This window comes from Nycticebus coucang, chromosome 4 (genome assembly GCF_027406575.1).
Source record: "Nycticebus coucang isolate mNycCou1 chromosome 4, mNycCou1.pri, whole genome shotgun sequence".
NCBI classification, from domain to species: domain Eukaryota; kingdom Metazoa; phylum Chordata; class Mammalia; order Primates; family Lorisidae; genus Nycticebus; species Nycticebus coucang.
In genome coordinates this window covers 83,137,886-83,156,536 of record NC_069783.1, presented here as the reverse complement: position 1 = coordinate 83,156,536, position 18,651 = coordinate 83,137,886, and the positions used below count along the sequence as shown (strand labels likewise).

The following is an 18,651-nucleotide window of genomic DNA, read 5'->3' as shown; positions in this document are numbered from 1 at the left end:
GTCATGGGTCTGCTATTTAGGTCAATCCTAGCTTAAAAGAATGATAACTTTTTAGTCTGTTTAGGACTAATTTCAAGAGAAGATGTTACAAAAGCCAACAACGTATTGGTAATACAAGGAGTGGGGTAGGGAAATGAGAGAGGGGAGGTGGGAGGAAGGTCAGGGGTCATGGTGTATGACAGACCTCCTGGGGGTGGGACACAATTATAAGAGGGACTTTATCTACAAATGCAATCAGTGTAACCCAATTCTTTGTACCCTCAATGCATCCCTAATAATAATAATAATAATAATAATAAAGGAGAACAAGAATGATAACTTCCAGCATGTAATATTACAGAAAATGCTATGAGGATGGATAGAGGTAATTTTTTAATCCAGGAAGAACTATTTTAAATGCTTAGTAACAAATTTATGATATGCCTAGCATTTAAGACATGGTAAAAGATGAAAGGTAGCTGAAGCATACTTAATGAAATTTGAGTCAAGAAGGGCAGAATATTTTTTCACAGCTCATAATGCTCAATGAAATGGATAACTTAAGATGGTACATCTTAAATGTTTAGGTTAGCCAGAGTCCTTGAACGTCCTGTATTGTGTGACAGACATGTTAACAGTCTTTCAGATTACCATATGCAAAGGGAAGGAAATGACCAGTCAAAAGCAAACTTGAGGCTTCTGACCTGAGATGGTGATAACTCACTATCATAGAAATAGACAGGTGAGGACCCAGTACTCTGAGCATAATAGTACTGATTCTAGTTCATTCCGAGGGGCCAACTAGATAACTTCTAATGCAAGTTGAAATTCAGTGGGCAGAGGTTTTAAATAGTTCTTCAACAGTTCTTTTTTTCATGATCACCCCTCATTGTACAAAGTATATATTAAAAATTTCTTTACTACCTGAATCCATTGTAGAGGAACACATACACTGGAAGGCATTGAATACAAGCCCCAAATTATTCCAGACCATAAAGCTCAGAGTGTCTCAAAGATGAGAGGAGTTAATAGGGGATACCATCCTATTTTGCTCAAACGGACATAGAACTTTCCTGATAGCAAGAAAAGGATTGTAAATCCAAGACTCTGAGGCTATTTTTTTTTTTTAATTGTTGGGGATTTCGAGGGTAAAAGAAACCAGGTTACACTGATTGCATTTGTTAGGTAAAGTTCCTCTTACAATCGTGTCTTGCCCCAAAAGGTGTGGCACACACCAAGGCCCCACCCACCTCCTTCCTTCCCTCTCTCTGCTCTTCCTTTCCCCACTCCTCCCTTCTTTTTTCTCTCTCTGCTCTCTCCTTCCCCCACCCCCACCTCTGAGGCTATTTTGAACAAAGGTGACCTATACAACTTTCTTCTTATACTTCTGCATTTTGCAACCCTAGACAAAATGTAGACATGCCCCTAGACTCCTAAATGACAAGAAAAGATGGAAATTGTGAACTTTCTTAAAAAAAAAAGAAATGTTTTTTGCAGACAGTCTATACCAACACCTATTATACATTCACACTTTCTCTTTCTATAAGTAGTTATTTTAAAATATGATTAATAAATACATACAGAATCAACAATGAACAAATTTTTTTGTAGAGAATTTCGACATCCAGTGATTTTCTTGGAGCGAACATTCTTCCTCCATACGTTAAAAGCCTTCCATTTCCGGAAAAGTGAAAATATGGGAATCTTAGTGAGTTCTCTGTGATATAGATATTCCTGTTCCCATCGATCAATTTCAATAAATTCAATGTCACCATTACAAATGTGTGTCACTGCCTTTTTGCTAATAGTATAGTAGTCATTTTTATTGATGTTCTCGTAAGTTACAACTCTATGAATTAAATAAAAATTGAAACAAGTGAATTAAGTATTCAATACAAAATTAAGCAATTGCATTACTTATTCTTTTAAAGAAATAACACATATTTTGGAAAACAATTATTTAAAATTTAAAATATTCAGATTAAATAAATTAGTTAAGAAAATATGAGTTAAATAACTATTGCCTTATTATAAAGATTTCACAACCATCACAATATGTGGATAATTTCAGTTACACTATTTTTACAATAAAACAAGCAATGGATTTTAAAAACTTAATAGTCTTACATGAAAGCTGGAACTAAGTTTTTCTTTATTATTAGCTCTTTAGAAACTATTCAGTATTAATATTGTAAAAGAATTTTACACTACTCAGTATTGAAAGAATTATGAGAAAGAGCTAAATGAATAGAAATAAACAAGAATGAGATTAGAATCAAGACTGAAATTAAGGTAAAATTTATTTCAATGTATCACATAGAAAATAATTATTGTTGGGGAAATTAATTGGTCATAATATCTTTCTTTCAGTTGTCATCAGGGGCATTCTTAACTATATGAGTAACAGGAAATTGATCAAGTAAAGATGAAAAGCATGAAGGGGATAAAAGGAGGATTAGTAGGAGAAAGAAACAAATTAGTGAGAGAAGAAAGGGCTGCTTCTCTAAAACTTAAAAACAAGAATTTGCCTATAGCACAAATATATTTTAGCACAAATGTAATTTTAACTATTAATATAACAAGGAAATATTGATGCAACTTAAATATTCAATAATAGAACAAATGTGAAATGTGACATAGCACCTTATTAAAATATATTTAGGAATTCAGGAAAATAACATTTATGCAGATTCTATGAGAATTTTAGCATAATAAGATAAAGATGAAGTGCAAAAACAAAGCCTGAAATTGTTTCTGTGTTAAAGCTATGCAAAAAGTGATGTTTGTTAGACAAAGATTAGACAAGAACACTATAGTAAAAAACAGCTGTCCTTGGCTCTGTATTCTGAACTTGGAGTCTATAGCCCTTTAAAATACCCTAAAACTAGCTGTGAAATCCCTGGAATTGTTTTATATAAGCAAATTTAGGTACATACATAAGATCAGTTTTTAAAGCATTAGAAAAGTCTCATACACTTTGGTTCTCTTAATCAAAAAACTAAGAACCACTGGTGTAAATAATTTTTAGTTTTTAATATGTATTTTTGTTTTAATAAAACTGAGTCACAAATATTTTTAAATTATGGCATACAGGACCAGAATGAAAGAAAACCTATACCAAGAGTGGTTCATGAGACACCACAGGGAAAGCTCGGGGCTGCTGGTGCTATGGAAAGAAGAGGGGCTGATAATCAACTTTAAGGATATTCTCCTACTTCAGTGCTGCAAGAGGAAACTTTCACACCCCCCCTTAGATTTTTACCTGATACCTCTATCTAACATTGTGTCTGTTTTCTAATTAACTTGTACCAGAAATATTTGGAAAAATGCCAGGTATTGCATTGTGCTTGTGGAGTATATGGAAAACATTTGAAATAATTTTCCTTTTTCCATTGTCAACATCTGAAGATATAATTACGATTTTTTGGGAGTGATTCTCTCTAAAATCTGAAACTTCACTTGCCACTAAAATTGTAATCAACTTCAGATGTTTCATTTACATCAGACATCAAACCCATCTAACAAGAACAAATAGCCGTCTGGAGCCTTGGTGCATGTCTGGAAAACTTGATTTGTGTGATTTGCTACCAGTGGCAGGTGTGGTCCATGTTGTTGAATTTTAACTGGTTGGTGCTCAGTGCCACTTTAGAAATTCTTTTTATTTATATTTTCTTCATTCTCAAGCCCATAGCCTTTTCCTTACACATCTCTACTCTTCATAGAACTAATGAACACACAAGAGTCTTTTTTTAAAGATTGGATACAAGCATGGAAATCATCTGAGATGCTTATTAAAAACCCAGATTTCTGTGTCCAACAAAGAACTAGAATTCTTTTGCTTTCTAAGACTGAACGTGATACCTGGCCAATTCTGATACATAATCATGTTTGTGTACCACTTAACTTTATTTGAAGACAAACAAAACTAAATAAGGCTGAGATAAAGTGAGCTCTCACTCATACCTTCACTAGAAAAGCAACATACCATGTTTTTTCCTCTGCATATCTCTCTCCTACTTTCTTCCATGTGGAGATGGGGAAGTTTCACCTCACTTTTCTAAAATTCTCTTTTTGGTTACTTTTCCTTTGAGGTAAAAATGTACAGGACTTCCCTTTTGCTTATAGAAGGCTTTTTCTTAACCTCACTGTCCATTTAACTTAACAACCCATGTCTTCTGCCTTCTTCTAAATGTCCTTTATAATATGTATATCAATAGGCATATCTGTTCCATCCATTCCTTCTAAAAGTTCTTGAAAACTGGTTTTGTTTCTCACTACTCTAATGAAATTATTCTCTCAAAGATCAATAGGGACTGCCTTAAAGCCCAATCCAGTTGGTAGTAGAGAAAGCAGTAGGGTCAAGAAAAACTTTGCAGAAATTAAAAAGGTATATGCACAGATAGTTCTCTATAATCATATCTATTTTCCTTAGCCCTTCTAGTTTGTTGCTGATGGATCACTCCCCAAATCTACCCCTTGCACACCTGGGCTTCGCTGTGTGTGTTGAACCATTACTCCTATGATGATGACTGACCATTCAACATTTCTTGGCATTCAGGATTCAAATTAGCTGTCTACTGGATAATTCTTTTGATCATTTGTTCCACTAAGTCCTTTCTTTGAGGAGATAATCAGAAAAAATAAGCTTCATTTAAGAACTAAAGATAAAACATTTAAAAAAAATTCAAGTTCTGTGCTATGAAATTCCTACTAAAGATGACTTTATAATCCAGTTAGCAGAGATCCTTGAGTAATTAATTGCTCACAGGGAGAAGAAAGTCTTAAAAAAAACTACATTTCACTGTGCTTTTTACTGTCTCATAATTGAAAAAAAATCTGCAGTGCTTTCTTGCTATTCAGTGTAGCATCGAGGGGTTCCTTGTCAAATTATTTTACTATAGAACTTGTCTCCATCTGAAATGAAATGTAGACTCCAAAGCTTCCCTTAATGTCTAAAGTTATGTGTGCCTCATTTGATAGAATTATATGGAGTAAGAGAAGAGTAAGGCCCTTAAGGCAAGTCATAAATTGTCCTGTTACTATTCATTTCAGATATAACTCAAAGTGAACATACTTTGGGGTTTAGATACCCTATAGAGGTTCTAAAAAGTAGATTTCTTTCCCTGAAGTTAATTCTTTGATTTTCCAAAACAGTAAAGCCTCCATATGATCTGTTATTTCAGACTGAAAGTGCTTCTGTTCATCCTTAAACCAGTCCACCAGACGAGTATTGCAGAAACATAGTTTGCCTCATGTGAACCTTCTGCCCAAGAGTTTGAATACCTTCTTACTCATGTCATCAAACTCTAATTATTCTGCCAGGTGTTTGTGATACTCTTCTCCTGTTTCACGTTAGTTCCTCTGTGTCCACACAAATCACTCTTATTTGTTAGACTGGTTTCTTCACCATGTCCACCTTAGGCCATGCTTGAATGCATGCCTATGTCTTTGTTCACTGTGTTGGTGAATTTTCCTATTTTTACAAGAAATAGAATTATCTCTTACTTGCTTTAAAATAGTAGGCTGAAATAGACAAGCTCTTGTGGCCCTATGCATCTCTAAGCCATCTAAGTATTTTCATTATTATATAGGTTTTATTGTCATGATTTGAACATATTCATTAAATGAAGGTAAGTAAGCAAATGTCTTGGAAGAAACGGGCCATTTCTTGAGTTCTGCATTTATAAACCTCAAACTGTTTGATGAAGGTCAATAACAAGATGCAATGAGTCTAGATCTAACCTAAACTGGGGAGGAGAAAGGCTTGCTTTACTTCTTGTTTAATTAACTGACAATGTTATGATAGCTGATGAGGAACTTCCCCTTACCTAGAATATTAAACAAAGGTATAATTAAGGGGAAACTTCCAAGTTTCATAGTAAGAGAGTGATCTAGGGTCAGTGGTTCTCAGCATATGGTTCTTGGAAGAGTAGCATCAGCATCACATGGAATTGCAAATTCTTAGGCCTCACCCCAGATCTATTAAATCAGAAACTCTGGGGCTTGACAACCTGTGTTTTAACAAGTCCTTTAGGAGACTTGAGAACTTTTGCTCTAGGTCATTGGCATGCAACCCTGGTTGATTCTTAGAATCATCTGGTGAGTTTTAAAGAAATCCTGCTGCTCAGGCACCACCATAGACCAATGAAGTAATTTATGGGAGTGAAGCCTGACAGATTCTAATCAGTAGCCACGGTTAAGAACTATGTTCTTAATGCTCTAGGTTATACAGATTTTTGCATGCAATGAAACCTATCATCCATTAGATTGTCATCAGTCCAGACTAGAAACAAGGGGTGTGTGTATGAGTGTGTGTGTGTGTGTGTGTGTGTGTGCAAATGTGTTTACATTCCTGTGCATGTGAATTTGAAGGAAGGTTAGGGAGACAATCTGGACTCTAGAGCTCACCTAAACTGGAGAAGATAAATGCTTTTTTTACTTTTTGTTTCATTAACCAGAGGATTTTTGATGATTCCAAGCTCAAATTTGGCTTATTAGATTTAAATTTCTTCATGGACTAGCCTATGAAAAATTGTCATTATGTTAAATAACCTGATGAAATTTCTGATAATATAGCTTCAAAATGATCTTTTATTTATTACATAATATGTGTAACTCATGATAAAGGTTAAATTTATTGGTTATAACTTCACACAGAAACCAGAATGCTGCCATTTGAAAAAGTTCCAAGCTGGCATCTATTTGTGTTTTCTGGTCTAGGCCACTAAACATATAATCTAGTTTAAAAGAAAAAATAGCTTTAATTTAAAATTTTAAAAGCTGGCTAAAAAATACTTTTAACATAATAGGCTTGAAACAATCTGAGAATGAACTTAATTATTTAGAAAGTAACATGTTTATATGGTTCTGACAGCTCAAGTCATGTAAACATGTTTCAAAGAATCTGAATCAGAACCTTTATCCTGTCACATCTCACTTCTGACACTGCTTGTCAGGGCCCAGGACTGGCCATGTCTTGGCTGGCTTAACTAGGTTCTGGAAGTGCACCGCTAAGTTACCTTGCTCAGGTGCAGTTTCTCTTAGGTGCCTGAAGGCTATCTACTTTAGCTGGAGAGAGACAGAGAAAATCTTAGAATAAAGCAGCCTTCTTAGAAAGATAGATCTTAGTCTTTAGTATAGCTTGGTGATCTTCAGCAGAGAGACGCTGTGCTGGTGTTCTGCAGGCAGAAGAGGAGACAGAGTCAGAGTAAGCGAGTCCGTGATAGAAAGTGCATGCCCCTGACTGCCGTCTCCTCCAGCCTAATATAAGGCTGATCTCGTGCCTCTCAACACCACAGGTGTAGAGACTGCCAATTCACCACTGCTCTCGTCTCGCGAGCTCTCATGCTTGTTAGGAGAGCTAAATCCCTCTCCATGCCCTTTTCACCAAAGTGTTCCATTATTGAGCTATACAAGTATTTCTTATAACTCTCACTCCTCCTAGCCATAGGCTATACAGGCTGCTACATTATCTCAACCACTTATTGGGAAACACTTCAACTAAATATGTTTGAAATTTACATGATACCAGAACACATTTATTTTTATCATTTTTAAACATCATTTAGGTCTAATGCTACTAGAAATACACAGGTATAGGAGACATAGTCTCCTCTTTCATGGCTTTCTATGGACCCTAAAGATGTTCAGGATTTGAGGAGGGACCTACTAAATTGTTTGCTGTATCCATTACCTTCTACTTTTTAAAGCAGTACTTTGTAATGCTTTAAAATTGCATTGCACAGAGGATTAAATCACATAATTGAAAGAAAGATGGGCATATCAGTCACTGTTCTGAAATTCCTATCTGTAAATCCCAAAACAGTATTGAAAAGCAAAGTCTAATACGTCTGTACCCCAGTTTTCTCATCTTTCCACTACAGATACTGTTCTAATGAGACTCTTATGAGGATGAAATAGACTAATGTACAGAAAGTAGCCAGAGCAAAGCCTAGCACAATGTGTGACACAAATGCAGGAGTAGTTGTCATTATGAGGATGAGTATATTAGGCATGGTGCATCAGAACTTGAGTTCTGAAGTCCAGTTGCTTGGCTCTGAGTCTCAGCCTCATGACTCAGCTAGCTCTGTGAACTTGGTCGAGTTACTCAAATCTGTGCCTCAGTTTTATTTGTGAACTCGATTTATCAATCCTACTGCCTTATAGAGGTGTTAGGAAGACTAAATGAGCTAACACATATAAAACATTTAGAACAAAATTTGGCATACATTAAGAGTTGGTGTCAATATTGTCATGTTGCAGTACTCACACACTAACATTGTAAAGACTTAGTACTATGGCCTTATAGAAGCATTCATAGTTCCTTATCATTATGAGTAAGTTTATATTTCAATGACTAAAACAAAAAAGAACACGATGTGGACTTACATAATTAAAATAATCGTGAGGTGAGAGGTTACATAGATATGGTAAAAATCCATCATCTAGTAGGAAGGGAATTATCCAACACCACAGTGGCTCTTTTTACACCAGCATGAAGAAAGAAACAACCATAGCTCCACCAGGGGGCATCTAAAATCCAACTAAATGTTCAAACTTATAGGACTTTCATAGACTAAATTTGGTATCTGTCCACTCAGAATGACAGAGCACAGGACCTACTTCTTGCCATCAGGACAGCATCAGACTTTCCTTTTCTGTGAGTCCTTGCAGCATGTATAGCAGCCACCTGGGAGCTATCATCTTCCCAGGTGACAGTTCAAATGCAAGATGAGATGCACATTGAGTGTGTATAGAATTCACCCTGGCTTAAAAGTTTTATTACTTCAGGAGCCAACATCTTTTACAATAATTTCACAGCACAGATTTCAGGGTTCTTACAAGGAATGTGCTTATAAGAAGAACCCATACACTGGAAAGTCCAAAGCTATAACTCCTCATTGAGTATTTATAATTCATTTTTAGTTCTTCCCAATGCAGATGTAATTTACCAACTTAGATCATTTTTGTCATAAGCCATGCTGCCAAGAAATAATCCATATTTTAACTCTTATTAGTTTACCATGAGTACAGAATGTGGGAATAGATAGGCTGAGACCCCAGGAGCTCTTCAAAAGCCAGGGTAAAGCCCATAGGTGGGCCACCCCTTTATTCCTAATTGAGAAGAAAGGAGTCTGAAGATGCTCAGTCAGGGGAATGTCCATGTGACTATCCCAGTATGGGGAAATTAGCAGAGCAGGCAGCTGAGACCATCAACTAGTAGCTTAGACTAGAGAAGCTGAGAAGTCTGTCTGAGGAGATAAGACTTGCTGTCCCCTGACCCTCTCTCCTGCTTGCACCATCTGGCCTCTTCAGATGTTCCATTACCCTATGTCCCTGTTTACCCTTTATCAAACTTCCTGGAGGCTGTAGTCTCCCCTCTCTCATTCTTAACCTTGACTGCTGACTACATTCTTGCATGTATGCCCTGTTATGCACCCAATAAAAAGATTCCAGGAAATAGGACAGGTGCTGCATTGTTCTCATGCTATCACCAGGCACATGAGACAGTGTATACACTTACAGGCTTCCAGTTTTCTGCACTAAGTTTGGTTTAAGTTTCATCCTTTCCTCAGTAACATCTCCCTTGCTAGCCACTGATCCACGTTAGAATCCACTAGATTCCCAACACAGAACTGCAGAGTTAACCAAAGGTCAGACTCTCATGTAGGAGAAAATTGTTCTACAATCTTAGACTAGTGCCTCTTTAACTTTATGTTATAAAACACCCACAGAATGACAACAGTTTGTAAGACAAATTGATAAAAACTGCATTGGGGAAGACATTGATTATAATTTCTTTATATTATATAATAAAAACACAAGATATGAGGGAGATAAAATTTCCAATTAATGTCTAGCTCATAAGTAGTCACAGCTGTGATTAAGTTTTCCGAAGTAGCTGAGTTTCTATTCAAGAGATGATGATCTGTTTAAAATCTTGGTAGTCACCACTGCTGAGAAACTTTGTAAAAGTGGGAGGCAGCAAGTGGCAGAAGATGGTTTATTGCTTTGTCCGTATGGATAAAAACTTTTTCCATTAACCAAAATTAAGATAACTTGTTCTGTTGAAATTACACACCAAAGGTACCGCTATTCTTTAACAGTTGTTTCTTTTCTTTCCTTCATCAGTACAGTGTTGAAATTTCTTGCAATAATGAAATTGATATGAAATCCAATCAAATGTTTCCATAGTAAGTATTTAAAAAATAGTGGTAAGATTTTTCTCAAACATAGAAAGAGGTTACTCTATTTGACTTAATTTTCTTTAGGTTCAAATCCATAACAATAAATAGAAATCACTAAAGAACCATTTTTAAAATATCACTTTTCCAAAGCTGAATTTTTGTTTTATATTTTTAATCTTTGTCAGTGTATGTTAATACATTTTGTGGCAGTTCTTTAATTTTTTTTAAGCTCATTCAAGTGTTCACATGTCAGTTAAGTAACCTAGATATGTAAGAACTATGCTTCACTAAGTGTACAAAGTTGAAGCATGTGCAAAATATTTTCCAATTCCTGACCAAACCCTTCTTTGGATGGCCAATGCACTTATATACGAAACAACACAAGGCGGTGTTCTGCTCTCATTTCTTTGTAGAGAGCTAAACGGTAGAAATATGGTGATGTGGTGGTTTGGATTTTATGATAGTCACCATTGAAAATAATATTATTGAATTTTTAATTTATAACTGCAGAGAAACATTTACATATAGAAGTTCCTCTGTGAATAAAATAATGTATTATTTGAATCTCAGGGTTATTAGAATAAACTCTAGATGTAAGAAACATTTTTAAAAAGTATTTCTATGATTTTTCATTTGCCTTGAATATTTCATCTTCAGTAGATTTGTCTGTTATTTTTATACTCCTCAAAACAAAGTTCTAACATTTCATTTTAAGATTCTCAATAGTGCTGTTATGTAGCAGTTAGAAATGTCTACATGGTTTTTTTGCAGTAAAACTTAATGTCTTGGATTATGATAATCTATATTATCTAATCTATTGATCTACTAATGGAATTACTGATTTTCTTTGCTTGTGTGATTCCCAGTAGAAGTAGAATGAAAACTTTCCACACAAACTGGCAAAATTGTAATTCTGCAATAGTGATTCATTCTGATGTTAGATATTACATGTTTTTGCATTCTTAGCTTCTTGGGTTTCTTAATCTAATCTAAAAACAAAACTTTGTTTCAAATTTTGTTCTTATAAATGCTTTAAAAAAATTCAAACCCCCTGTAGTCCCAGCTACTCGGGAGGCTGAGGCAAGAGAATCGCTTAAGCCCAGGAGCTGGAGGTTGCTGTGAGCTGTGTGATGCCATGGCACTCTACCAAGGGCCATAAAGTGAGACTCTGTCTCTACAAAAAAAAAAAAAAAATAATAATAATAATTTCAAACCCTTCTCTGTGTGGGATGGATATCTTCTGGTAGGGTGTTGATACAGCTTGCTTAGCACCACTGATTCATTTGATGACAGTTCCATACAAATAAGATATTCAAGCAAAAGAAGAGGAATATTATTGTAGTTTACAAATTTAAGTTTGAAATAATTTTAATTATGTTGCCTAATTTCTAATCTTTTTTGACTATTTTGCTTATAGATCTAATAGTTTTCTAGCATTTCTAGAAAATTGTCCATTATGAATTAAAAGATAAATATTAAATCCACATACTCAAAAGCATTTAATGGAAATGTAGACTTTGATGATATCAGAAAATGAATTTCAAAAATTTAGATAATATGTATTAAATTTTTTTTTGTTTTTTTGCATTTTTCGGCTGGGGCTGGGTTTGAACCCGCCACTTCCGGCATATGGGGCTGGCGCCCTACTCCTTTGAGCCACAGGCACTGCCCTGTATTAAAATGTTTTTAAAAATTCAAGTCAAAGATATGGTAGGAAAAATAGGAATCACTGAGATGTAGATTTCATTAAGAAGTACAATTTAAAAATAATTAAAATATAAACATTATTTACACTCATGTATGATCAAAACATTTCAAAAAATTACAAAGGCCTACCATGCTCTTTACCAAAACAATTTTATTAAAATATATTTAAAAATTATGTTTTGGGTTCAGTGCCTGTAGCTCAGTGGTTAGGGCACTGGACACATACACTGTGGCTGGTGGTTTTGAACCCAGCCTAGGCCTGCTAAATACCAATGACAACTACAACAACAAACAAAAAAATAGCCGGGCATAGTGGTGGGCACCTGTAGTCCCACCTACTTGGGAGGCTGAGGCAAGAGAATTGCTTAAGCCCAAGAGTTGGAGGTTGCTGTGAGCTGTGATACCACAGCACTCTACCAAGGGCAACATAGTGAGACTCTGTCTCAAAAACAAAAAAAAAATAAAAAAAATAGGTAAAAATTATGTTTTGAAAAACTTTTTAATTAAAAAAAAATTCATTATAAAATCCAGTTAAGTAAGATTTTGTCCAGTTGAATAAATTTCCAAATAAGAACAGAGAAAGAGGGGTTAGAAATAATAATCAAAAACATTTAATTGCCAATTTTTTAGGGATACCTAATATTAACTAATAAAAATGGCTTACATATATAGCACATAATCCATCTGTGTCAATAGGAAAACTTAAAAAACACAAGAGCAAACAAAATCAAAAAACAGAACTAAGAAAGAATTTCTTTATGTTTCTCACATATGTAAGAGAAAGAATTTTGCAGATGAACTGAATTTACCTTAAAAATCTATGGTCAATGTCCATAGACATTGGTTGTCCATAGTTACAACCAAACTAGGTGGGATAACTTGATAGGGAGGTGGCGGGAGTTGTGCTTTGTTACCACAACAGAGCTACTTTCTGGCAGAGGGCCTACACAGTCTTACCCACAAAAATATTTTCTAAATTCAGAAAGTTTAAGAAGGAGTCATAGGAATATTAGGAAAATAAAATTTCACCTGTGGTGAAAAAATAAAAAATATTACTGAATGATTTTATTTTTATAAAAATAAATTTTTACCACCATAAACAACTTGGTCACAACAGTAGTCACTTGCTCTGATGGAAGCTTAAGTTATAGCCATGCTACTAGAACATTTGGCATCTAGAATCACTTAGTGGGCATTTGGCATTCACTCAGACCACCAATGTTACATAAACTTTGTAAAACTCTCATCACAAATTCTAAAACAATAAATACAAGTCATAAGATTTTAAAATTAACAATGTTCTCTTTAGCCAGCTGAATGATGGGCAGTGCGAGAGCCTCAGAAGCAGGTTCACGCACAGCTGATTCCATTTACCAGTGGTAATTTTTTTAATTAAATAATTTTAAATAACAACTTTAGGTCTTTGGACATTAGGCAGAATGTAACTGCAACTTCTGTCACATAGTTTTGGATCTCTGGAAAATTTAAAGGCCTAGAATTTCTTGAGCATGTCATTCAAGTGTGCTTTTAGCACTGAATCAGATGCAAAGTTAAGTTTAGGCATCTCTAAAAAATTAGCAATTGCATGTTTCTGATTATTATTACAGTACATTAATTATGGTGTAAAGCTTAAAAGCTGAGTGTTTCAATTAAGGAGATGGCCGTAAACAAATTCTCAGAATTCTTTGATTGAATTTGGATTAAAAAGTATTTCCTCAATTTTTTGCCTATTCTATCTAAATATGATTTTTAGATAGATATGCCCACTAATATGTTATTTTCCTTCAGTTAGTAAAATCATTAAATGTTGGAAAGAGCCAACTGTGCCCTGAGTAAGGAGTAAGGGGTATATGACATTTACAATAGAGTTCAGTCAGTTTAAAATCCCAATATTATATTCTTACCTTAAAAGTTATTTTGGCACTGAAGTGACAGGTTGTCTATTCAAGCTCTAAACATATCTCTTGAGTAAACCCACTAATATCATAAAAATAGTCTTTAGTAGTATGGGTCATTATGAAAGTTGAGATATATAAAAATTAAAAAACATAGAATTTGTGTAGTGGAAACAAATGAAGCTCTCCCAGCAATAGCGATAACCTGATCAAGTTGGAACTTGCCTGGGTGAATTAGAAAGGACTCTGTCCACTGAGCTTCTTGGAAGTAAAACAATGGAACATCCATAACACAGTTTGTCTCAAATCTTTTGTAGTGACCCACGAATTATTTTTACAAAATTATTTAAATCTTACTCCTCATTTTCTGTACTTTTTATGATTGAAACAAAAATCTTCCACTTGCTATTTCACTGTGTGACAGAGTAAAAGTGCATAGTCAGTAGCCCTGATTGATGAGATTCACAGTTTTCTCTCTGTGGATGACATAAAAAATGGCAGGCATATATAAGATCTCTATCTTTATATCTCATGTGTTTACCTGGATGGAGTTGAAACACATTCTTCTTAGTGAAGTATCAGAGGAATGAAAAAACAAGTATCCAGTGTACTCTATACTAATATGAAATAAATATGTAAACAACTACACACCTATATGAAAGTAAAACATTCATACATTTTAGTGAGGGGGAGGAGAAAGGAAAGGGGAAAAGGGAGGTGGTTGGGTGATTGGTGGGTTCTCACCTAACGTGCATAATATGAGGATATTCAACACGCCCCCTGGGTGAAAGTCTCGACTACAACTTGAACTTTCCCTTAGAAATGAAAGGTAACCTAAACATTTGTACCTTCATATTAATATGAAAAACAAACAAACAAAAAGGAAAAAAGCAAGAGGCATATTGTTATATATAAATGTTCTCTTGGAGCAGAGCAAGGCCATTTTTGCTGTACACACAGCTAAGTGCTCAGACACTACTGATTCCCAAATGCCTTTTCCAGTCTAAATCCCTTCTCACAACCAAATGGAAAAAACTCTTCTATAGCGCAGGTTTCTAGTGATAATTAGAACAAAAAAAGTTGTCGAGCATCTTTTCTTCATATATTGATCTGTGCATTCCATGTTTGGGACTAGTTAAAGCAAAACATCTGTCAACATGCTTTATAATGATGTATATAATGTCAGTTAATAAGGGAATTTTGCAAATAAACACAACTTATTCTATTTTCTCTCTGAGTATAAATTTCCAAAGGTGCTTTAGTAATAGTATGACTTTTCTTTCTTTCTTTCTTTTTTGCTATGAGGCGTATAACTTTAAATGATTTCTATAGTTTAGATCTCAGTTCTACCTTTATTCAGTTCTTTTCTGGAAGGCATTATTTTGCATTTTTTTCATATTTGTACTGGAAAAATTCAGTAGCTTTATCAGAGAGACAAATTATTTTTCTAGATTTGGAAATTATAGAAAATGTTTCCTGGCTTCACCATGTTTGTAATGAAGTAAAGCATTATTCAATCACAAACTCTCAGTTTTATGGGGCTCTTGAAACACCTCTAAGTTTCATCTTGAATTTAGGAGAGCACAGAGATTTAATCCAGAGTTTAGCTTCTACAGCCAGACCATCATTTACTTATTGTATGACCTGGGAGAAATTATTTAATTATTTCATTATTCATCTATAAAATAGAGATAGTATTTCTATCTATATTATGGTATTATTATTTAACTTAAATAATTTAATGCATGTAAGCACTTTTGCAGTATCTAGAATGTAGTAAATACCAATAGATCACCAACTTTTAGGACATGTAAAAATGTGGTGACTTGCTTTGGTGTCCTCTCATTTAGTAGGAATATAACCCAGCCCCTAGCACCACATGACAATTGGCAATTGTAATCACTCTTGCTCAAGGTCTAAGTCCTAACACAATAAATCTATTTTTCTTTCTTGGTCAGCACTGTTCTTTGTTCTCTACACAAAGATCTTCCTAGGTCCTGATCCTTCGCCTTGTTTCCTCTCACTTGTCCCAGTTCTGACCAGAGTCACCCATTGCCCCCCTACTAGCCAAGATTATCTGCAGCTACCACAGTACTGGGCTGATATTCCAACTTAGATAGACATCTCCTGGAAGCTTACTCCTTTTTTTAAAATTAAGTCATAAACACATAGATCATGTATACATTGATGTCTTTATGGGGTACAGTGTGCTGATTTTATATACAATTATGATGCTTACTCTTAACAAAATCATCAATGCCTAACAGATAGCTTAAGAGTGTCAGGGAGGCTTAGCATAACTATTTCCATAGCATAACTAGTTCCATTTTGCTTTTGACCCTCTGTGGTAATATTCTGTAGGTTAAAAGCTTCCGCTTAGCTCTACATGTAGGCTAAGAGAAAGATAATAACTGGATGAGAAGAAAGATGACAACTGTTTCTTTCCCAAATGGATAAGAAAAATATACACACAAGTAATATGCTATGTTAAAGACTTTTGGGAACATCCTGATTTACCTGACTTTTGTTCTCCAAAGCCATTATAGTTATTTCACTAGATTACTTTTAAAAGGAGTTTGGTATAATATGTCCATCTTGTTGAACTAGTATAACCTACTTTTAACTTTCAATTTAGATGCTTCCAATTATGTAGCATCCAAATAATTGTCTTCATTCATGAGATTTATAGTATTTGGATTTCAAGCCAAGGAGGAAAATTTAACATTCAACTCCAAAATGCAAAAATGATAAACTATGGTTATAAAACATCTTCTTAAACCACTATGGAGAATGGTATGGAAGTTCTTTAAAAATTAATACCCAGTAATCCCACTGCTAGCTATATAGCCAAAGGAGGAGACTTCAGTACATTGAAAATATATCTATATTCCCACCTTTATTGAAGCACTATTCACAATAGTCAGAATTTGAAATTAACCTAAGTGTTCATCAATGGATGAATGGATAGAGAAGCTGTGGTATATACACACAGTGGAATACTATATAGCTACAAAAAGAACAAAATCCTGCCATTTGCAATAACATGGATAAAAGTGGAGAACATTATGTTAGATAAAATAACAGAAGTAGAAGTACAGAAAGACAAAGTTTACATGTTCTCACTCATATCTTGGAGATAAATATTAAAAATCATTAATCTTATGGAAACAGAGAATAGAATGATGGTTACCAGAGGATGAGAAGGGTAATAGGGAGGGGAGGAAATTGTCGGGCTGTGTTAGATATTTAGGATAAACAGTATAGTAGAATCTTTGTAGGCTGACCAATCAAGGGACTGTAACAAATTTGTCAACTTACAGAGGTGGTCAACATAAGGAACTAGGCCTATTGTACTAATGAGGCAGTCAATATAGGGAGGTGGTCAACTATGGAGGTTCTACTATATTTGATAAGCACAACAAAGTGATTATAATCCACAATAAGTTAGGGTAGATCTTAAGATAACTAAAAGATTGGAATTGGAATGATCCTATTACTAACACAAAGAAATGATAAATGCCTAAGATAGAAGACACCCCAATTACCAAGAATTGATAAATTCACATTGCATACTTGTTATCAAAACATCACATGTACACTATAAAGATATACCACTATTATGTACCCATAATAATTGAAAAAAATAAATGTAATTCAAAGCAGGATACCTCTGTGCTCAAAATCTTTCAATGGTCCTCCTTTTCCTCAGATTTAAAGCTAAAGCCTTCCATAGCCAACAAGGCCTGTGTGATCTGTTCTCTATCTCTCATTCGCCCCACTGTAGTTACAACAGTGTCCTCTTTGCCCCTAGAGCAGGCTAGGTGTGCTCTGCCTTGGGATATCTGTGTTCACTTTTGCTGCCTGGAATGTTATCTTCTTGCTCAGATGCTAGCTTCTCATTGAGGCCCACCCTGACCACCCCAGTTAATTCACAGCTTCTTTCCCTCTGTAACCTATGACATTCTTTCTATAATACTTATCACTTTTTAACATTCCACATAATTTACTCATATATCATGTTTATTATTGTCTTCCTCTGCTGAAATGTAAGCTCCTGAGGGCAGCAGTTTCAATCTGCATGGTTTACTAATATTATCTCTAGCATCTAAAATGGTTCCTGCTACAGAGAGGGTGTTCGATAAATTTTGTGGAATGATTGAATTTTTATAAGTATTTCTATTCTTCCTACAAACTATTTCTCTACTGTTAAGCTCTTTTGGATTTACAGCAAATCTATTCTTTTAAATGTTGATTAAAATGTGTTTCTTCTTTCCCCCTTCTCTCCAGCAGCTTTCCTCAGTGTCACGTTGCCCAACAAAAACTACAGGGTTGAATAAAGGAGAATAAGAGAACAATGGGGAAGCTAACTCAACGAATTTGTTGGCAAAGCTGAACTATTATCACCATCATGGAAAGACTGTCTCAACAACTACTGCCAGCTCAACTCAACAATAGCAAAAAGCCATTATCATTTTTAAACTCTATTGACCAACTGCCATCTCTTGTGAACTTTAAAGCAATGCACAGACTCAAAATTGTGGGACTCTTTAAAGTATGTCAATAATAAATGTGTTATTAACCAACAGTAGAAAGAAAGTTTAAGAGTGTGGTGGGGGGGGAGGAGACAAGATGGCTGACTGAAGCCAGCTTTCCACAGAGGCTCCCATCCAGTAGGAGAGTTAAAGGACAAAAATTCAGCAAGTAACCTGGTGGATTTGAGCTGCACTAAGAGAGAAGGTTGAAGAATGCACGTCAACCCCACTGAGGCGAGCTGCTACCACAAGGATACAAACAAAAGGTACAAAATCCATCACCAAGCGGACGGGAGTCCCCTCCCCCATGAGAATGGCTCAGAGTGCCCCACAAACAACTGGGCAGATCAA

General features: G+C 35.1%; 1 protein-coding gene across 1 annotated transcript in view; it reads right to left on the bottom strand.

The window, feature by feature from the left end:
- The window catches only part of DNAH6 (dynein axonemal heavy chain 6), a 381,781-nt gene that overhangs the window by 289,619 nt on the left and 73,511 nt on the right, over positions 1-18,651 (bottom strand). The window contains exon 5 of the mRNA XM_053587707.1: positions 1,561-1,828. Coding sequence (XP_053443682.1) covers positions 1,561-1,828 — 268 coding nt within the window. The remainder of the gene's footprint in view (positions 1-1,560; positions 1,829-18,651) is intronic.